This window comes from Pholcus phalangioides, unplaced genomic scaffold (assembly GCF_987345545.1).
Source record: "Pholcus phalangioides strain wild (caught in Gottingen) unplaced genomic scaffold, Ppha-v1.0 ptg000010l_1, whole genome shotgun sequence".
Taxonomy (NCBI): Eukaryota; Metazoa; Arthropoda; class Arachnida; order Araneae; family Pholcidae; genus Pholcus; species Pholcus phalangioides.
This window is the reverse complement of record NW_028301603.1, coordinates 27125169-27140139: the sequence shown is the minus strand read 5'-3', so window position 1 is coordinate 27140139 and position 14971 is coordinate 27125169. Positions and strand designations below refer to the sequence as shown.

The window sequence follows — 14971 nt, the reverse complement described above, 5'->3', positions numbered from 1 at the left end:
TTTAAAAATCCTATTTAAGTAGTATAAATTTCTGCACACGGGCGTGCAGTGACATGCTTTTCTCATCTATGCTTGAAGAAAACCCACCTAAAAACCACTGAATTACTTGATGGGCCGGATTATCAAGAGTCTACTGTATTCACAATTGATGATTTGACAATAATTCTGACTAAATATTTTTTAATATAAAATATACTCTTTTGTTTCTAATTTCAATGAATTATGAACTGCAAAATACAGCAGGTATTGTTAAAATTGTTTTTTGAAAACAAAAATTTTGATTCATATTATATTTCGTATAGGATGATCCTAAAAGCCCAGAAGAAATGGAACTGATTGAATTGAAAGAATCTTTCCAGGATACACCACCAGTAGGCTCCCTTGTTAAGCTGTGTGTCACATCTGACCAAGCAAAAGCAGTATTGAAATTTGTTGATGCTTTGTCAGAAAAAACTTTACGCACTACGGTGTCTTTAACGTCAGCCAGGGGAAGGGGAAAATCTGCTGCCATGGGTTTCGCAATAGCTGGAGCTGTAGCTTTCAACTATTCAAATATTTTTGTGACATCACCTAGTCCAGAAAACTTGAAAACATTGTTTCTCATGTTGTTTAAAGGCTTTGATGCCCTTGGATATGAGGTTTGTGAATTTTTTTATGTTGAACTACGGATATCTGTTAAGCTAATGCAATCAGATGAGATGTATTAAGCTAGAAAGAAATTTCTTATCTGAAAACAATTTATAATATTTTCATGTAAAAAAAATGTGTTTATTATGATTGTGAGCATTATCTCATAATTATTTTTAATATTTTCTAAAGCCAGGACTACACTTTAAAAGTTTTTCATTGTTTATAAAACTTCACAAATGCAACTGATAAGCTTATTGGTAATTAAATTGAAAGTTTTATAAAAGAACTTTCATGGTGTAATCCCAGCTAAAGTAAAATTCAACAATGTTGTGCATCACATCGTCTTCAGATTGTGTCCTTCTCATTATGGTCATATATTTTTTATTGTGCCTTCTGCTTCATCACTATCCATGTCTGGAAAAATGTAGATATCTCAATTTGAATAGTTTCTCATGACTTTTTATTTCTTAACTCAGGCAACAGCATTACGCCTAATGGCTTCCTTTAGAGCCATATTCACTGGCATGGTTTAAATTGTAGTCACAATTTGTGGATAAGAGATCAACATAGATTGGTTAAAAACCTGAATTTTACCAATCCGTGTTGATCTCTCATCAAAAAATTTGACCTTATTGTTCAAATTCTCATAACCAAGCACATAATAGCTTTTGTTATTAATTTTCTTCACAAGGGATTAATTAAAACAGTAATAAGAGCTTCTCTATCCTAACCATTTCATGAAATTCATTGCTAAAAAAATAATCACAATTTCATACTCCCATACCATATCTGCTAAGTTTCCCTAATTTCTACTTTATATCCCGGAGTCCCAAAAATTATTGTCTCCAGAGTTTTGACAACACGAAGACACCATGCAGAATAGGGAATAATATTTGAATTTTTTTTTCAGGATCATGTCGATTATGAAGTTATCCAGTCAACAAATCCCCAGTTTAACAAAGCTGTGGTTAGAGTCAATATTTTCCGGGATCATCGTCAGACTGTGCAGTACATTCATCCATCTGATGCTAACAAGCTGGGGCAAGCAGAACTTGTTGTAATTGATGAAGCAGCTGCAATACCACTTCCATTGGTGAAAAGCTTGTTGGGGCCTTACTTGGTTTTCATGGCATCAACTATAAACGGGTAATTCAGTATATGAGAATTCTATAATATGAAAGGAAAACTTTTTTTCCTATTTGCCTTGTTTCTTGTGTGATATTATGTTAATTAACTAATGGATCAGACTTCAATTTAGGACAAGTCATTTCACGGTTTCTTTTTTCAAATCTGGAAATCTTGACAGTTTTCTTTCTTTTCGAATAGGTATGAAGGAACAGGGCGTTCACTTTCACTGAAACTACTCAACCAACTTCGTCAACAATCTGCATCTATGGGGAGCACAGACAATAATAATCCATCTGCAACAGGTATATCAGTTGTATATGAGTACAAGTTTTTTTTTCAAAAGTTAAATGAAAAAACTATATAAGAAACCATTATATCGACGCTGAGCTAAAGCAGCTGGGTAGGAAAGAAATGATAAACCATTAACATTAATAATTTTTTGCTATTCCCCACAGTGCTGAGAATGGAACTTCTGAAATGTATACAGGAATCTGGTTTTACCATGCAGGGTGTCCGAAAAAGATCTTTATTATTCTAAACATTAATAACAAAAATATAAAAAATGAAATGCAGTTTGCGGCAAAAGAATGAAGTAATCTGATAGTTTTTTGTAAATGAATTGCCAGAGGTATACAGCAATAGTTGCTCGGCAGCAGCAATAATAAACAAAAATGGCAACCACACAGGAGAAAGCGCAGTGTGTATTGTGGTCAATGAAAACAAAGTTACTGGAAACCGGGCAAAGAAAGTTTCGTCTGATAAACCGTAAAAATCCACCAATTATACTTTCAATTTATGCATAGGTGCAGAAGTTTAAAGACATCAAAAATTTTGAGCATGTGGAGAAATTACGGCCCACCATTGACATCAGAAGAAAGTGTCGAGCGAATCAGAGACGCATTTCAGTCAAATGTAGTGTTTGGTGTGGTCTTTTACACAACGTAATTTACACTTGGTGAGAAATTGAGAAATTCCCATGCTCAACATTTCCTGTGTTTTTAAACTTCTGCATTCATGCATAAATTAAAGGCATGCTTGGTGAATTTCTATGACACATCGGGCAAAACTTTCTTTGCATGGTTTTCGGTGATCTCATTGCCAAAGACATTGCACTTTCTCCTGCGCTGTCGAATTTCTATTTCTTCTTACAGCTGTCAAGCAACTAGTGCCGTCTACCTCAGGCAATTTATACTAAAAAAAACTTTTAGATCTCTTCATTCTTTTGTCGCAAACTGCATTTCATTTCACTTTTTCGTATTTTTATTATTAATTTTTAAAATGATAAAGATCTTTCTTGGACACCCTATATTTTGGATTCTCCCTACATTGTTAATCGTCTAATTCTTTACCATGCGATAAAATAAATTTCAGTTCTTTGTATGTTAGTTCATTGTCACTGCTTTTTGATAGTCATAATTAGCCATTATTGTGCTGAAATTTTGAGGTGTAAAAAGTTTTAGTGATAAAGTAGCATACATTTATCTGATTTTGAAGGATCAGACCTATAATTTTTTTAGGCGCACCTTTGATTTCGTTCATTTATTTAATTTTTGTTTATTACTTTCCAGGGAGGCTTCTTCATGAAGTTACACTGAATGAGTCAATTCGATATGCAAATGGAGATGCTGTAGAAGCCTGGCTCAATCGATTGTTGTGTCTTGAAGCTTCAGTGGTTTCTCGCTTGTCTTCTGGTTGTCCAGAACCACAAGAATGTCAATTATATCCTTGAATTTTCTCTACCTTTTATATGTCTCTATAAAACACATTTATGTGTGTTTGATAGAAATTTTTTTATTTCAGCCATTTTTCCAGTTAGCCATTCGATTCATCAAAAACAATACAAATACAAATACAGCGCCACAACAGGCAAAATGCCCAACGAGGTGGCTGAGAAAAAGATGCCCATAAAAATATAGCAACCCAATTAAAAATGCAATTAATAAAAATTATAAACAATATATACACGTGATAAAATATTATACAATGCCCATAAAGAATACTTATGGTTGTCTTATTCTAAGTATGAATAGCTTCTTGATTTACCCCAACATGTTTATCGTATTTCTTTTTAAACGTGTCAATTGTGTTATAATTTACTACCTTCGGGGGGTAAGCTATTCCATTTATTGACAACCTTATTAGAGAAAAATTCCCTGCGACACCATAGCCTTGCATTGTCCCTCACCAATCGATACTGGTGTCCCCTTGTAAAAGCAGTCGATTGAGCGCGAATTAATAAATCATGGTCCATCCCGTTGAACATTTTGAACACTTCGATCATATCTTCTCGACACCTGCGTTCATGTAACTGCATCCAAAGTTGCACCATTTTTGCACCTTATCTTTGTTTTGCAAAAAACAATATATATCAACTAACTCGCAACATTTCCTGTAAGTGGCTGTAAATCTTGAAGTGCCAATGGCCCCATGACAATGTCAAGTTCTTATGTGTGGATATGGGGGGGGGGCTGCCATTTCATTTCTTTGACATGGGAGTTCAGTGAACACCAGCTATAGTGGTCTACTATGTTGGTTCAGCTCTTAAAATGGGGGGGGGGGGGTCTGTAAAAGAATGAAGAATTGCAGTTCTACAAAATAGAAATGTTAGTTTTCCTCACAACCTTCACAAAATCTTGCAAACCAATGAAAAAAAAATCCAAGAACACGAATAGAGAGGATATGCTATCCAACAACACGGATCGCATGCGATTTTTGTTGCATGGTTAATCTGCTCATGGATAATCAAGGTTCTACAGTACCAGTTTCATATTTTTATATAACATAGCTGCCAAGTCTCCCGAATTTTAGCTTCATCGCTCAACCTCCCGAAAAGTTCTTAAATCTCTCGAATTTTTACGAAAATCACAAAAATCCCTAATTGTCCCTTAAAAATACCCTACTTCATTAAAAAAAATCCCCGCTTATGAAAACAATCCCTAAGGAATTTCTTGTGGGGCATGAAGCCTCTTTTTTTTCCCTTTCGAAATGACGTCACACGTCGTAAATGGGGAAATTCCCTTTTTAAGGAAGTTTTACAAACCCTCTGATGGTAACAAGAAAGTTGTTTGCCTTATTGTGCAGGGAAATGGCTTAGCAGCCAATGGTCCTGGATAATAATTGAAGATTATAGTCATGCGGATGTGGTCAAAATTTCTTTTGTTATAACGTACGATATAACAAAACACGAATACTGATAAGCAAAAACATATTTAATCAATTTTAAAGATACTTATTCCGATGAATTTCCTTTCATCAAACGTTCCAGAAGAGGGCCGACTTTTCCTTTTTGTACAAGTTGTGTTACGGACATAAACATCGGTCATGGAAAGACTGCCATCATCACTCGTGAAATGAAAAAAAAAACATCAAGCAAGTGTCACAAAAAGTCAGTGTTCTTCAAAATTTGACGGTGTTTTCCTTCATCTTCCGATGATTTTGGGGTCATTCGCGGAGAATGTTTGTTCACAGCGTTTCTGATTGAACACAATATTTATTTTTACATCATTGAAGTTTTGGCCTCCAATTTCACTTGTTTTTTGCGTAGGAATTTTATTCCCAAGGGTTTAACTTCCATGTGTGTAAAATCCCTATTTTAATTTGACTTCAGTTTTTGAGTAGGTATTTTATTCCCTACGCTCTAACTTTTATATTTGGAAAATCCCTATTTTATTTGGAAAAATCCCTATTGTATTTATTAAGGAGTGGTTTTAGCATAAAATACGGGTTTGCGCGAAAATCTCCCGAATTTTCATTTTCAAAAGTTGGCAGCTATGATATAATATGCTTGAACTATTCATCACCACTCAGTTTTTATTGAAGATTATTATCTTCTGTAAAATGGCACTAGAGAGATCAGAACTCCTTAGGCTTAGGGTCGAGGTTTAAACCAAACACAAACTTTTTCATCAATCTCAGCAAGTCTGACTTTTTAAAAACTTGCATTTTGTTTTCTTGGCTTTTCTTAAGTTGATCTTAGCATGACTTCAGAGCAATTCTCATTGCCATCTTGCAGTTTACAATCCCCAACTATATCATTTGTATGAAACCATATTTTATGTTGATTATCTTGATTTCAAATGTTCCTATTGATACCCGACTTCTCTACTTTGTAAATCATCAGGCTACAACTATAAAATGGAGGTTACGCAAGCACCTTACTTTAATCCAGTCAGGTGATAGAGGCATGGTTAATTTAGATTCTATTATAGTTGTTTTTCTGTTCATGCATGTATGCAGTCGTTTCATCCTGTGCTATATGTTGATTTTCCCTTAATTTTGGTTACATATTACATAAGCCGTGATACATTGTTCAGTTATCACAAGGCTGCTGAAGCATTTCTTCAACGACTCGTAGGTCTCTTGGTTGCATCTCACTACAAGAATTCACCAAATGATTTGCTGATGATGGCAGATGCTCCAGCACATCATTTATTTTGTTTGCTTCCTCCTGTTGACAGCAATATGAGAACATTGCCGGAAATTCTGTGTGTTGTACAGGTATGATCAACTAATTTGTTTCTTCTGCAGTACCTATGTCTAAAAATGTAACAATACATTTCATTACATTCATAAGATCAAAGTAGATACAAATAATCGGCATTACAAATTTATATATTGGTTGTAATCATTCCTGATTTTTGTTTTTAGTCTATACATGTAGGTTATCACACATTTGTAATTTTTCATCCCTACAAAATTTGTTCAAAACTATCTTTTAAAAGTATCTGCAGAAAGCAGGCAAACCCACAGATGCTAAAACTATCATAAACACTATAACTGTCACTCTAGCTTTCAATGTGGGTGGGCTACACAAGTTGAAAAGTTTGGAAGAGAGTCACTGCATCAGGGAATTTGAGAAGTAAATTTTGCGATAAGTTGAATTTTAGTGTCAAATATTTTTCAAGTGGAAGCTCTAGAATTTTCAATACTATTTTAGTGTTTTCCTAAACTCATTTTCTTCCTTCAAGTCAAAATTTTCAGGTATGAGATGAAATTAAAAAAAAAAAAAAAAAAATGCCCTCCTAGTGAGGGATTAAAGGTGTGCCATGCATAATTCATGGAATTTCTCCCCCCAACTTTCCAGTTTTTTAGAAAAACACTGACCAATTAAAATTTTGTCATCGTTACTTGCACTTTAATTACTTCTGTTTTACTTCTGCACATTTGGTAATGCTGATATTGCCATTTCGCTTTTGCTTAGTTGCAAGCGAATGCAGTGTTCAAATGTTGGTACAAATCTTGATTGTGCATAGAATTTAGTGAAAGTTTTAAGTTTGAAGGAAGTAGCAAATTATAAATCCAATGGAAAGAAATTCTAATTAAAAAAAAAAGTTCATAATTGTAAAGTAAGACTAAATACCATATCAACACTTTTAAAAAATATTTGTGCAAGAGTTATATCAGATGTGAAAGAATTGAGAGGCGGTTTAAAATTTTGCTGGTTTTTTTTTTAATGAATAATTTTATTTTGACTTTTTGTTTATATGAATCCTTGTTTTGTGGTGTTTTTTTTTCTCATTATCACCTGTTACATTCTAATTTAGGTTTGTTTAGAAGGCCAGCTGTCTAAGAGCACTGTAGCACTTGAATTGTCAAGAGGCAAGCGATCATCAGGTGACCTTATACCATGGACAGTTTCGCAGCAAGTAAGTTTTGAATGTTATTTCAATTTACAACTCAGGAGTAAGTGCAATATGCTTGTAAGGTCTCAAAGAATGTATTACAAGTGCAGTTATAGCATCACTCATAGAAATGATCTAAATTTTTTTTTCTTTATAAGCTAGCTGCAAACAATGTTCCACAGTCATTACCATCAATGCATATTACATATTGTCTTACTTCAAACAGAAAAACGAAGAAAACAGGTCCGTGTAAGTTGAACCAGGGGATATAGCACCAACTGATTCTTAATAGCCTATCATCCATATGTAAGAATCAGTTTGTAGGGAGCTCATTAAGAATCAAGAATTGGGAATATCGGGTATTGATAAGAATTGGGAATATTGGGTATTGATAAGAATTGGGAATGCAGCCAAAATGTGATTTGTAAACATAATTCCTAAGGTCACATGATGGTGGGCAGGCCGAAACATTCTCACCGGAATTTCACCATTGACCAATCAGCAATTGCAAATTAACGTATTGTTGGCAAAATGGAAGAAAACAAATTTTAGAACAATGGTATGGCAGAAAAATTGTGTTTATTTAAGGATATATGAATTTATGGTTGAGGAGAAATGATTGTGGAACAATTCTGAAAAAATTGTTTGCTCCATCCAAGCGCTTTTTTTTAGCATAATAGTTCACAGGCAATGCGTTCATGTTAAAATTTTTGAAAGCACTTGGTTTTTTGTATATACCAATTACAAGCAGGGGTATTGGCAGTGGCATTTGCACAGACCATAGCAGTGATCCAATCTTTTTTAGACCTTAAAACCTGGGGCTGTATTTTTTTTTAGATGATGACGGTTAAATGAGTAATGGTTAATCAAAGTTTTACTGTATATATTATGTATATAAGTAAAGCTAACATTAAAAGACTAACAATAATTTTATACTATGCTTTGCATTTAATTTAATTTTCATGGCAAAATGCATGTGGTACTGTACATGTATGGCATGATTAGTTTGTGCTTAAATAAAAAATATTTATCAGATAATACAATAATATAAAAATTATCACTTCTGTAATGTTGGCTTTTTTACATATCTGGAAGCATGGAAGGTTGCAGGTGAACAATGATTTTTCTATTTCTCTATGCACATTTATATTTTGGCCAATTAGATCTTCCTCTTACATATTTTATGTGATCCATAATTTTTATATTGGCCTGCCATTTACTTATTTTTTGGTTTGTGTTTGTTTTTATTTATTGTATTTTATATTTGCATATTTCATTTTATCCGGTGTAATTAAACTATTTATGACACATCAATCATGATATTTTTGAATTTAAAATTTGAGAATTATGCATAATCCATACTTGCCAACTGTTACGATTTTAGCACAAGTTAATATGATTATACGCTTTTGTTTCTAAAATATGTTTTTTTTACAAAATCTCGCTAATATTGGCGTATTCCTGCCTATGTCGCGAACTAGTTGGCGTTAAAAATCATCTATGATAGTTTCACTGGTCAGCTTATGCTCCGAAACGATGTCTCAAGCCGCCTCTGTTTTAAACAGTACACTGACTGATGCCTCAATCCCATTTGATGGATCAATATTTTTTCAAAATTTGCATGCCATCCTAAGTATGGTTTATATATATATAAACCGTACCTCTCCATTTAGAAAATTTGGCCAAAAATGTGCCAAAAATTGATCTCATAATTCACGCGTTAGATAAAAAAATTCCTTAAGCAAAAATGGGAAAAAGAGCTTTAGCAAAACACACACATGTTACAAGTGGTGTTCGAAATTTCGACTCATTAGCACTCACATTGGTGCCGTATGGAATTCCTAACATTCTGGTAGATTTCTGGCATGTCTCAGATCTCCCTGGCAGCTACAGAGATGTGAGCCAATAGGTTGTCAACTGATTCAACAGGGGTCTCATACACTAATGACTTCATATGACTCCAGCAGAAGTCCAGGAATGATAGATCCAGCGATCTAGCAGGACAATGAACTGGACCACCACGACCAATCCCATAATGTCAAAATGCAATGTTTAGGTGTTGCTGGACATCATTGGTGTAATGGGAGAGAGCCCCATCATGTTGAAACCACATTAAGCGGCACAATGACTGAGGAACATGTGCTTCTTCGATAAGCTCCTGCAGGACTTGCTGCAGGAAGATCAAGAATTTCTTACGACTCAGACAAGGGGGAAGGAGGCAAGGTCTAATGAGGAGGTGGTCTCGGACAATACTGGCCCAAACATTTGTAGAGAAATATCTTCAACTTCTCCACACAACCTTCAAATATTCTTTTTGAGAACTTCAAAAATTGGATAAATTCCTTATTTGACAATAAAAATGCATCTATTGAATGTTAATTTTCATTTTTTTACATATGATTATCAGAATTATAAAAAAAGAATACTGATAAAAGCAAGAATTGACACCGTCTTGAATAAAAGAAAAAAAAAATTGTCTCCTTGAGAATCAAGTTAAGTGGGGTCATCCACTTCTTAACTCTATTCTTACCAACAGAGGGTAATCAATTTTTAGTTAAGAATGTGGTTGCAAAATTCCCACTCGCTTCTTAATTAAAGATCAGATCCGTAGTTAAAAAGGGGATTCTTATCAAGACTCAGAAGGTGGTACACTCCCTGAATAGATACATGTATATGATTTGCATTACGATGACAGAATTTGTGTGTTCAAAAATACTTATTAAGATGTTCTTTCTGGGAAAAGTGAGAAAATGATTGTTGAAAAAATACCACTAAGTGGAAAAATAAAAACTATAATTTTTATAAAAGAGACAGCTGAATTGTATTAACAAAATATGCAGAACAAGATCTTGTTGTCTAAATTAGAACATGTTTTTTGTTCAGCGTGGCCCACTCATTCTATATAGTCGCAATAGTAGCACAGCTTAGTCAGAAAAAAAAGTTATTAAATAAGGCTCAGGGTTTGAATGAGTGGCAAGAGCGAAAAGTTAACTCTTGAAGCTATATAAGCCATAGCTTTATTACAAGAAATGTATATGATGAATTACAGGATGAGTAATATATTCAGCCACAGCAAGTGTGTCTTGTGTTCCTTTCAGGGATTCTGAGTTATTAATTTATTTAATTGGGTTAGAATTTTTAACCCAATTGAATGGATGATGAAAATAGTGTCTGTGACTGTATTTGAGGGCAACTGTTAAACAGGGGCTCAAAATGCATTATTTAAATGGGGGTTGTGTCCCTGAGAAATTATTGTTTGGCTAAAAAAAGAAGTGTGGGGGGGGGGTTACTATGCTTTGAAATGAAACGCTACTGTATGAACATAACTTATTTCTTTTTTTTACAAATCTAGTTTCAAGATAAAGACTTCCCTTCTCTGTCTGGTGTTCGCATTGTGAGGATTGCTACTCATCCAGACTATCAGAGAGTGAGTTTTTTCCCCCTTTACCAAGGTTGTTTGCATTAAGCATTGTTTGTAGTCATGTTGTCATGTGTAGTATTTTAATTGATGCAATCAGTTTTCAAAGTTTAATGTTAGTTCAAATTACATTCAATGTAATCTCCATTGCTTTATAATTTGAAAGTAAAATGTAATTTTACATGCTCTTGGAGATTAAATTCTACCTATCTTCGAGATAAATGTTGTCACATTTCTTTAGCTGAAGAGCTGATGAAAGTTAATAAATATTTGCAAGGTTTAGATTTTTCTCAAACCTCAAGAAAACCTTTTGAGGAATTAACATAAATAAAAGGTAAATGCTTAATTTTATTTATACACATACACAATGCACAAATTTTGCATTATGCGTGTGTGTACATATGTGTGACAGTCAGTTTTCTGATAATTTGCAGATGGGATATGGCCATCGAGCTCTAGAACTACTTCAGCAGTATTATGAAGGTAAAATTCTAGTTATAGATGAAGAAGTTGCTACTGAAATTTCGAGAGATGAACAATCTGAAGAATATCAGCCAAGAAAAACGTTGCCTCCACTATTGTTGAAGCTGAGTGAAAAGCGACCCCCACCAATCGACTACATAGGAGTCTCCTACGGTTTGACCTCAGATCTTTTGAGGTAAATAGAATACACGGTGCTATAACTTTTTTTTTTTCTTGCTGTTTTAGACTGGTGTGCTGTAAAGGTAAAAATGACTGGCCAATGATAGCAATCTGATGAGAATATTGTTTTGATGCGCAAGAGAATTTAAGAAATCCCTTTATTTTGAGAACTCAACCAGATAAAAATTCGAAAGGTTAAAAACCATTCATCTGGGTCGGTTTGGAAACATCACTTCTATCAGTGGTGATGCTGTATTCTCATTTACTTGGTTCCTTTTTGAATAAAAATGAGACACCTTTCCCCCCCCCCCCCACTTTAAATAAATTGTTTAGTTCTTTTTCATCATTCAAGCTAGAATTGTGAATCAAACTAATGCAGTTATTTAACTTTGGCTAACAAGTGTAATTTGTTCTGTGAATGTGCTCATTATCCAAATCTCTCAAATCAAACTTTCTATTTCAATTTTCGTGAAGTGGTTTCAGCTGATCTTTTCCAGCATGCCTCATTCACCAGACTCATCCAAGTTGAAATTCGTAATGCAAGTTCACAAGTGTCACTTGGTTGTTTTACAATCAACATATTGATTGTTCCATTGTTTCCTATGGGATTCTGGGGTGATTCATTCCAGTTATTCTTTTCTGTAAAAATGACTTTCAAGGGGTAATGCAATCCAATAATAGTATAATAAATAATATAATAATGCCATAAAATTTTTTTACATAAAGTACAATAAGGTTTAACATATTACAAGCATTTTACATGTTACAAGTTAACTTACTTTTAATAATAAGAGGAAAACTATGAGACTAGGATAATCTATGGTCTCACTTGTCTGCAAACTTATATTTTTGTGTTACTTAGAAGGAAAAAAAAAACAAGTATCCAATGATACTTTCTTTTTTTAGATTGTTTATGAAATTGAAATCCCATTGTCGTTGACCAGATTCATTGCTCTCACTGCTACGACTTTATTTGGGTGGTTATTTTCTTTAAAATTTTGCAGAACTGCCACATTTTACATATCTTTCTAATCTTATTTGAAGAGAAGGATTCCTCCTCAAATGAGGTATTATTCATATGTGCTCTGTTGTGGTTGCATGGAATGGAGATCCATTAGTTCATTTGTGATCTCGCAATTTGTGAAGTCTCGCAATCTTTCGCAAGGACACAATCTCTTTGACAACTGGTCAGTCACTACACTTGGATGCAGAATAAAAATACTAAGCACACATACACATAGTTATAATGCTACAACTGGTTTTGTATTGAAAACTCACGCTCACATTTTTCGATCGGGCATGCTGATCATAGACTATAAGGGAGATTATTATCCAAAATTCCACATTTTCTGTATGGAAAAAAAGATATATAATGTAGTTAAGTTGGGAACAATCAGGGGTGTGTCCAGCCAAAATTTTTGTCCATTTTTTTAGATCCTTCAAAAAATTTCGAATATCTAAAGCGGACCCTTCACAAAATATACATTAACAAAACCAATAATTTTCAATTTAATTTCTTTTCTACAAAATAAACTAAATTGCTTTACTTCCCACAAGTTTTATATACTTTTACTTTTTACCTACTTTTCACAAAAATTATGAATCATTTTCACTAAAATGGGACCCTATGAAAAATGTCTGGACAGACCCCTGACAATACATTTACTGATAAATTTATCTTTAGATTTCCTTGATCCGTTTTTCACTTCAAAAAACTTTTGCTCTTTCAATAATATCTTCTGATCCATTTCAATCCTTGGGAAGCCAATCATCATAAACACACGCATTTTGTTTCTATTTATTTTTTCTTTGTGGTAAAAATTTTAACCTTCATCATGCAAGAGAAACCTCTATTGGCATCAGCTGAATCTATCATTATTAATACATTTTACTGCTGTATATTTCACACCAGCATTAAGCAGATACAATCACTACTGTATATAGTAAATGAGATGTGTTTCCATCTTGGCCTTCTCACCTGTGCCAATAATATAAATGTTTTATTGAAGGGGGGGGGGGGTGCTTCACCCCTCTGTGTCCACTATGGCGCATCCACATTGTGGAGCTGTGGTAGATTAGTGTTAAAAAAAAGTGAAAATTAGCAGTGTTTTGTATGCTTTGTGTTCAGTAAGTGGCTCCATCTATCTTCAAGTTAAAGGAGTGGGTATACAGTCAAATCCCGTTTAAACGAATACCATTATAGTGAAATTCTCGTTTTAACAAACACTTTTCTAATCCTTCAGATAAGTTTACATAAGAACAATTCAAAAACATGGAATTCCATGAAATTATGACGTAATTTCAATTTAATGACGGGATTTGTCCGTTCTCTTGGAGTTCGCTATAACGGGATTTGACTGTATATCTGAAAGTGTGTCTGTGTTGTAGGACTCTGCTAAGATATCAAAACTGCTGTTATTTTAGCTTGAATTTTTACTGATTTTGTTTCTCTTCTCTCTCTCCCCACCCCCCACCCCCCCCCCTTCACTGTCCGAAAATTTTTGAAAATTTCAATAATCAACCCCCAATTGTGTACTATTTTTCACTTAGACACAGCTACAATTTTGTCGAAACAAAGTTAATTTATACTGTAGTTTATTAGAATGGTTGTAGGTAGCTACAAAAATACCATAATTTCCTGTGTATATAGCCTGCACAATTGTAAAGCCCTCATCCAGGGCCACTAATGGATAGTTGGTCAGCCAGGATAAACTTTCCTTTTTCGCATCTCCAGTATAATGTTGAAGAAGTGGTTGAATCAATGTTGCCCACTTTGAGAGTAATGGATCAGATTGATGGAGAAGCAATAGAATCTTCTTCAGATACAAAATGGAATCCAATGGGTTGGTTCAGCAAAGGGGACAATGGGAACAATTTTTTTTAGCTAGAAAGGAATTGATGAGACAGTACAGTTCATTAAAGAGAAAAATGAATTTGATGTCCCAGGAGTGAGACCTGTCTGCTCCCCATAGTTGTGACCTTGCCCTCATTTGCAGATTTGAACTATCGATTCCTGGACAGAGGAAGGCGAGGATGAATATGGCATGAATTATCTGTAAGACATACAACAGTTCTAAAAAAAACCCTTTCCACTGTTTCATGAATTTCACGGATCAGCATTAAAACTGTCACAGGAAAATGACCAAAAACTCGGTAAAACACATCTTTTTTTCCTATTTTTGGCAGGTCATAGTGCCCCCCCCCCTAAAAAAAACTCCTAGAATAATGAACCAAGAAAGAAGAATGCTTCTTCTTTTATTAATTATAATTATATTAATTTTTTTTTTAAGAAAACAAAAAACTTCCCAAACATCAATTTTTATAATGTTATGAGAATTTAAAAATATTCATAAGACCATCGGGGGAAGGATCTAATGTTAAAATGATTTGCGTGATGCAATGAAACCTGTGTATTATAGTACTGTTTATAACAATATTTTTTCTAGGTTCCTACCGTATCATTATAGACAGGTTTTACTGTACATTTATTGTCATTTGCCTCTGCAAGCACACATCTACTGTATGCACATTC

General features: G+C 34.0%; 1 protein-coding gene across 1 annotated transcript in view; it reads left to right on the top strand.

The window, feature by feature from the left end:
- The window catches only part of l(1)G0020 (RNA cytidine acetyltransferase l(1)G0020), a 43496-nt gene that overhangs the window by 16224 nt on the left and 12301 nt on the right, over window positions 1-14971 (top strand). Inside the window, exons 6-13 of the mRNA XM_089237961.1 lie at window positions 303-638; window positions 1541-1776; window positions 1957-2060; window positions 3327-3481; window positions 6046-6255; window positions 7302-7403; window positions 10732-10806; window positions 11232-11455. Coding sequence (XP_089094087.1) covers window positions 303-638; window positions 1541-1776; window positions 1957-2060; window positions 3327-3481; window positions 6046-6255; window positions 7302-7403; window positions 10732-10806; window positions 11232-11455 — 1442 coding nt within the window. The remainder of the gene's footprint in view (window positions 1-302; window positions 639-1540; window positions 1777-1956; window positions 2061-3326; window positions 3482-6045; window positions 6256-7301; window positions 7404-10731; window positions 10807-11231; window positions 11456-14971) is intronic.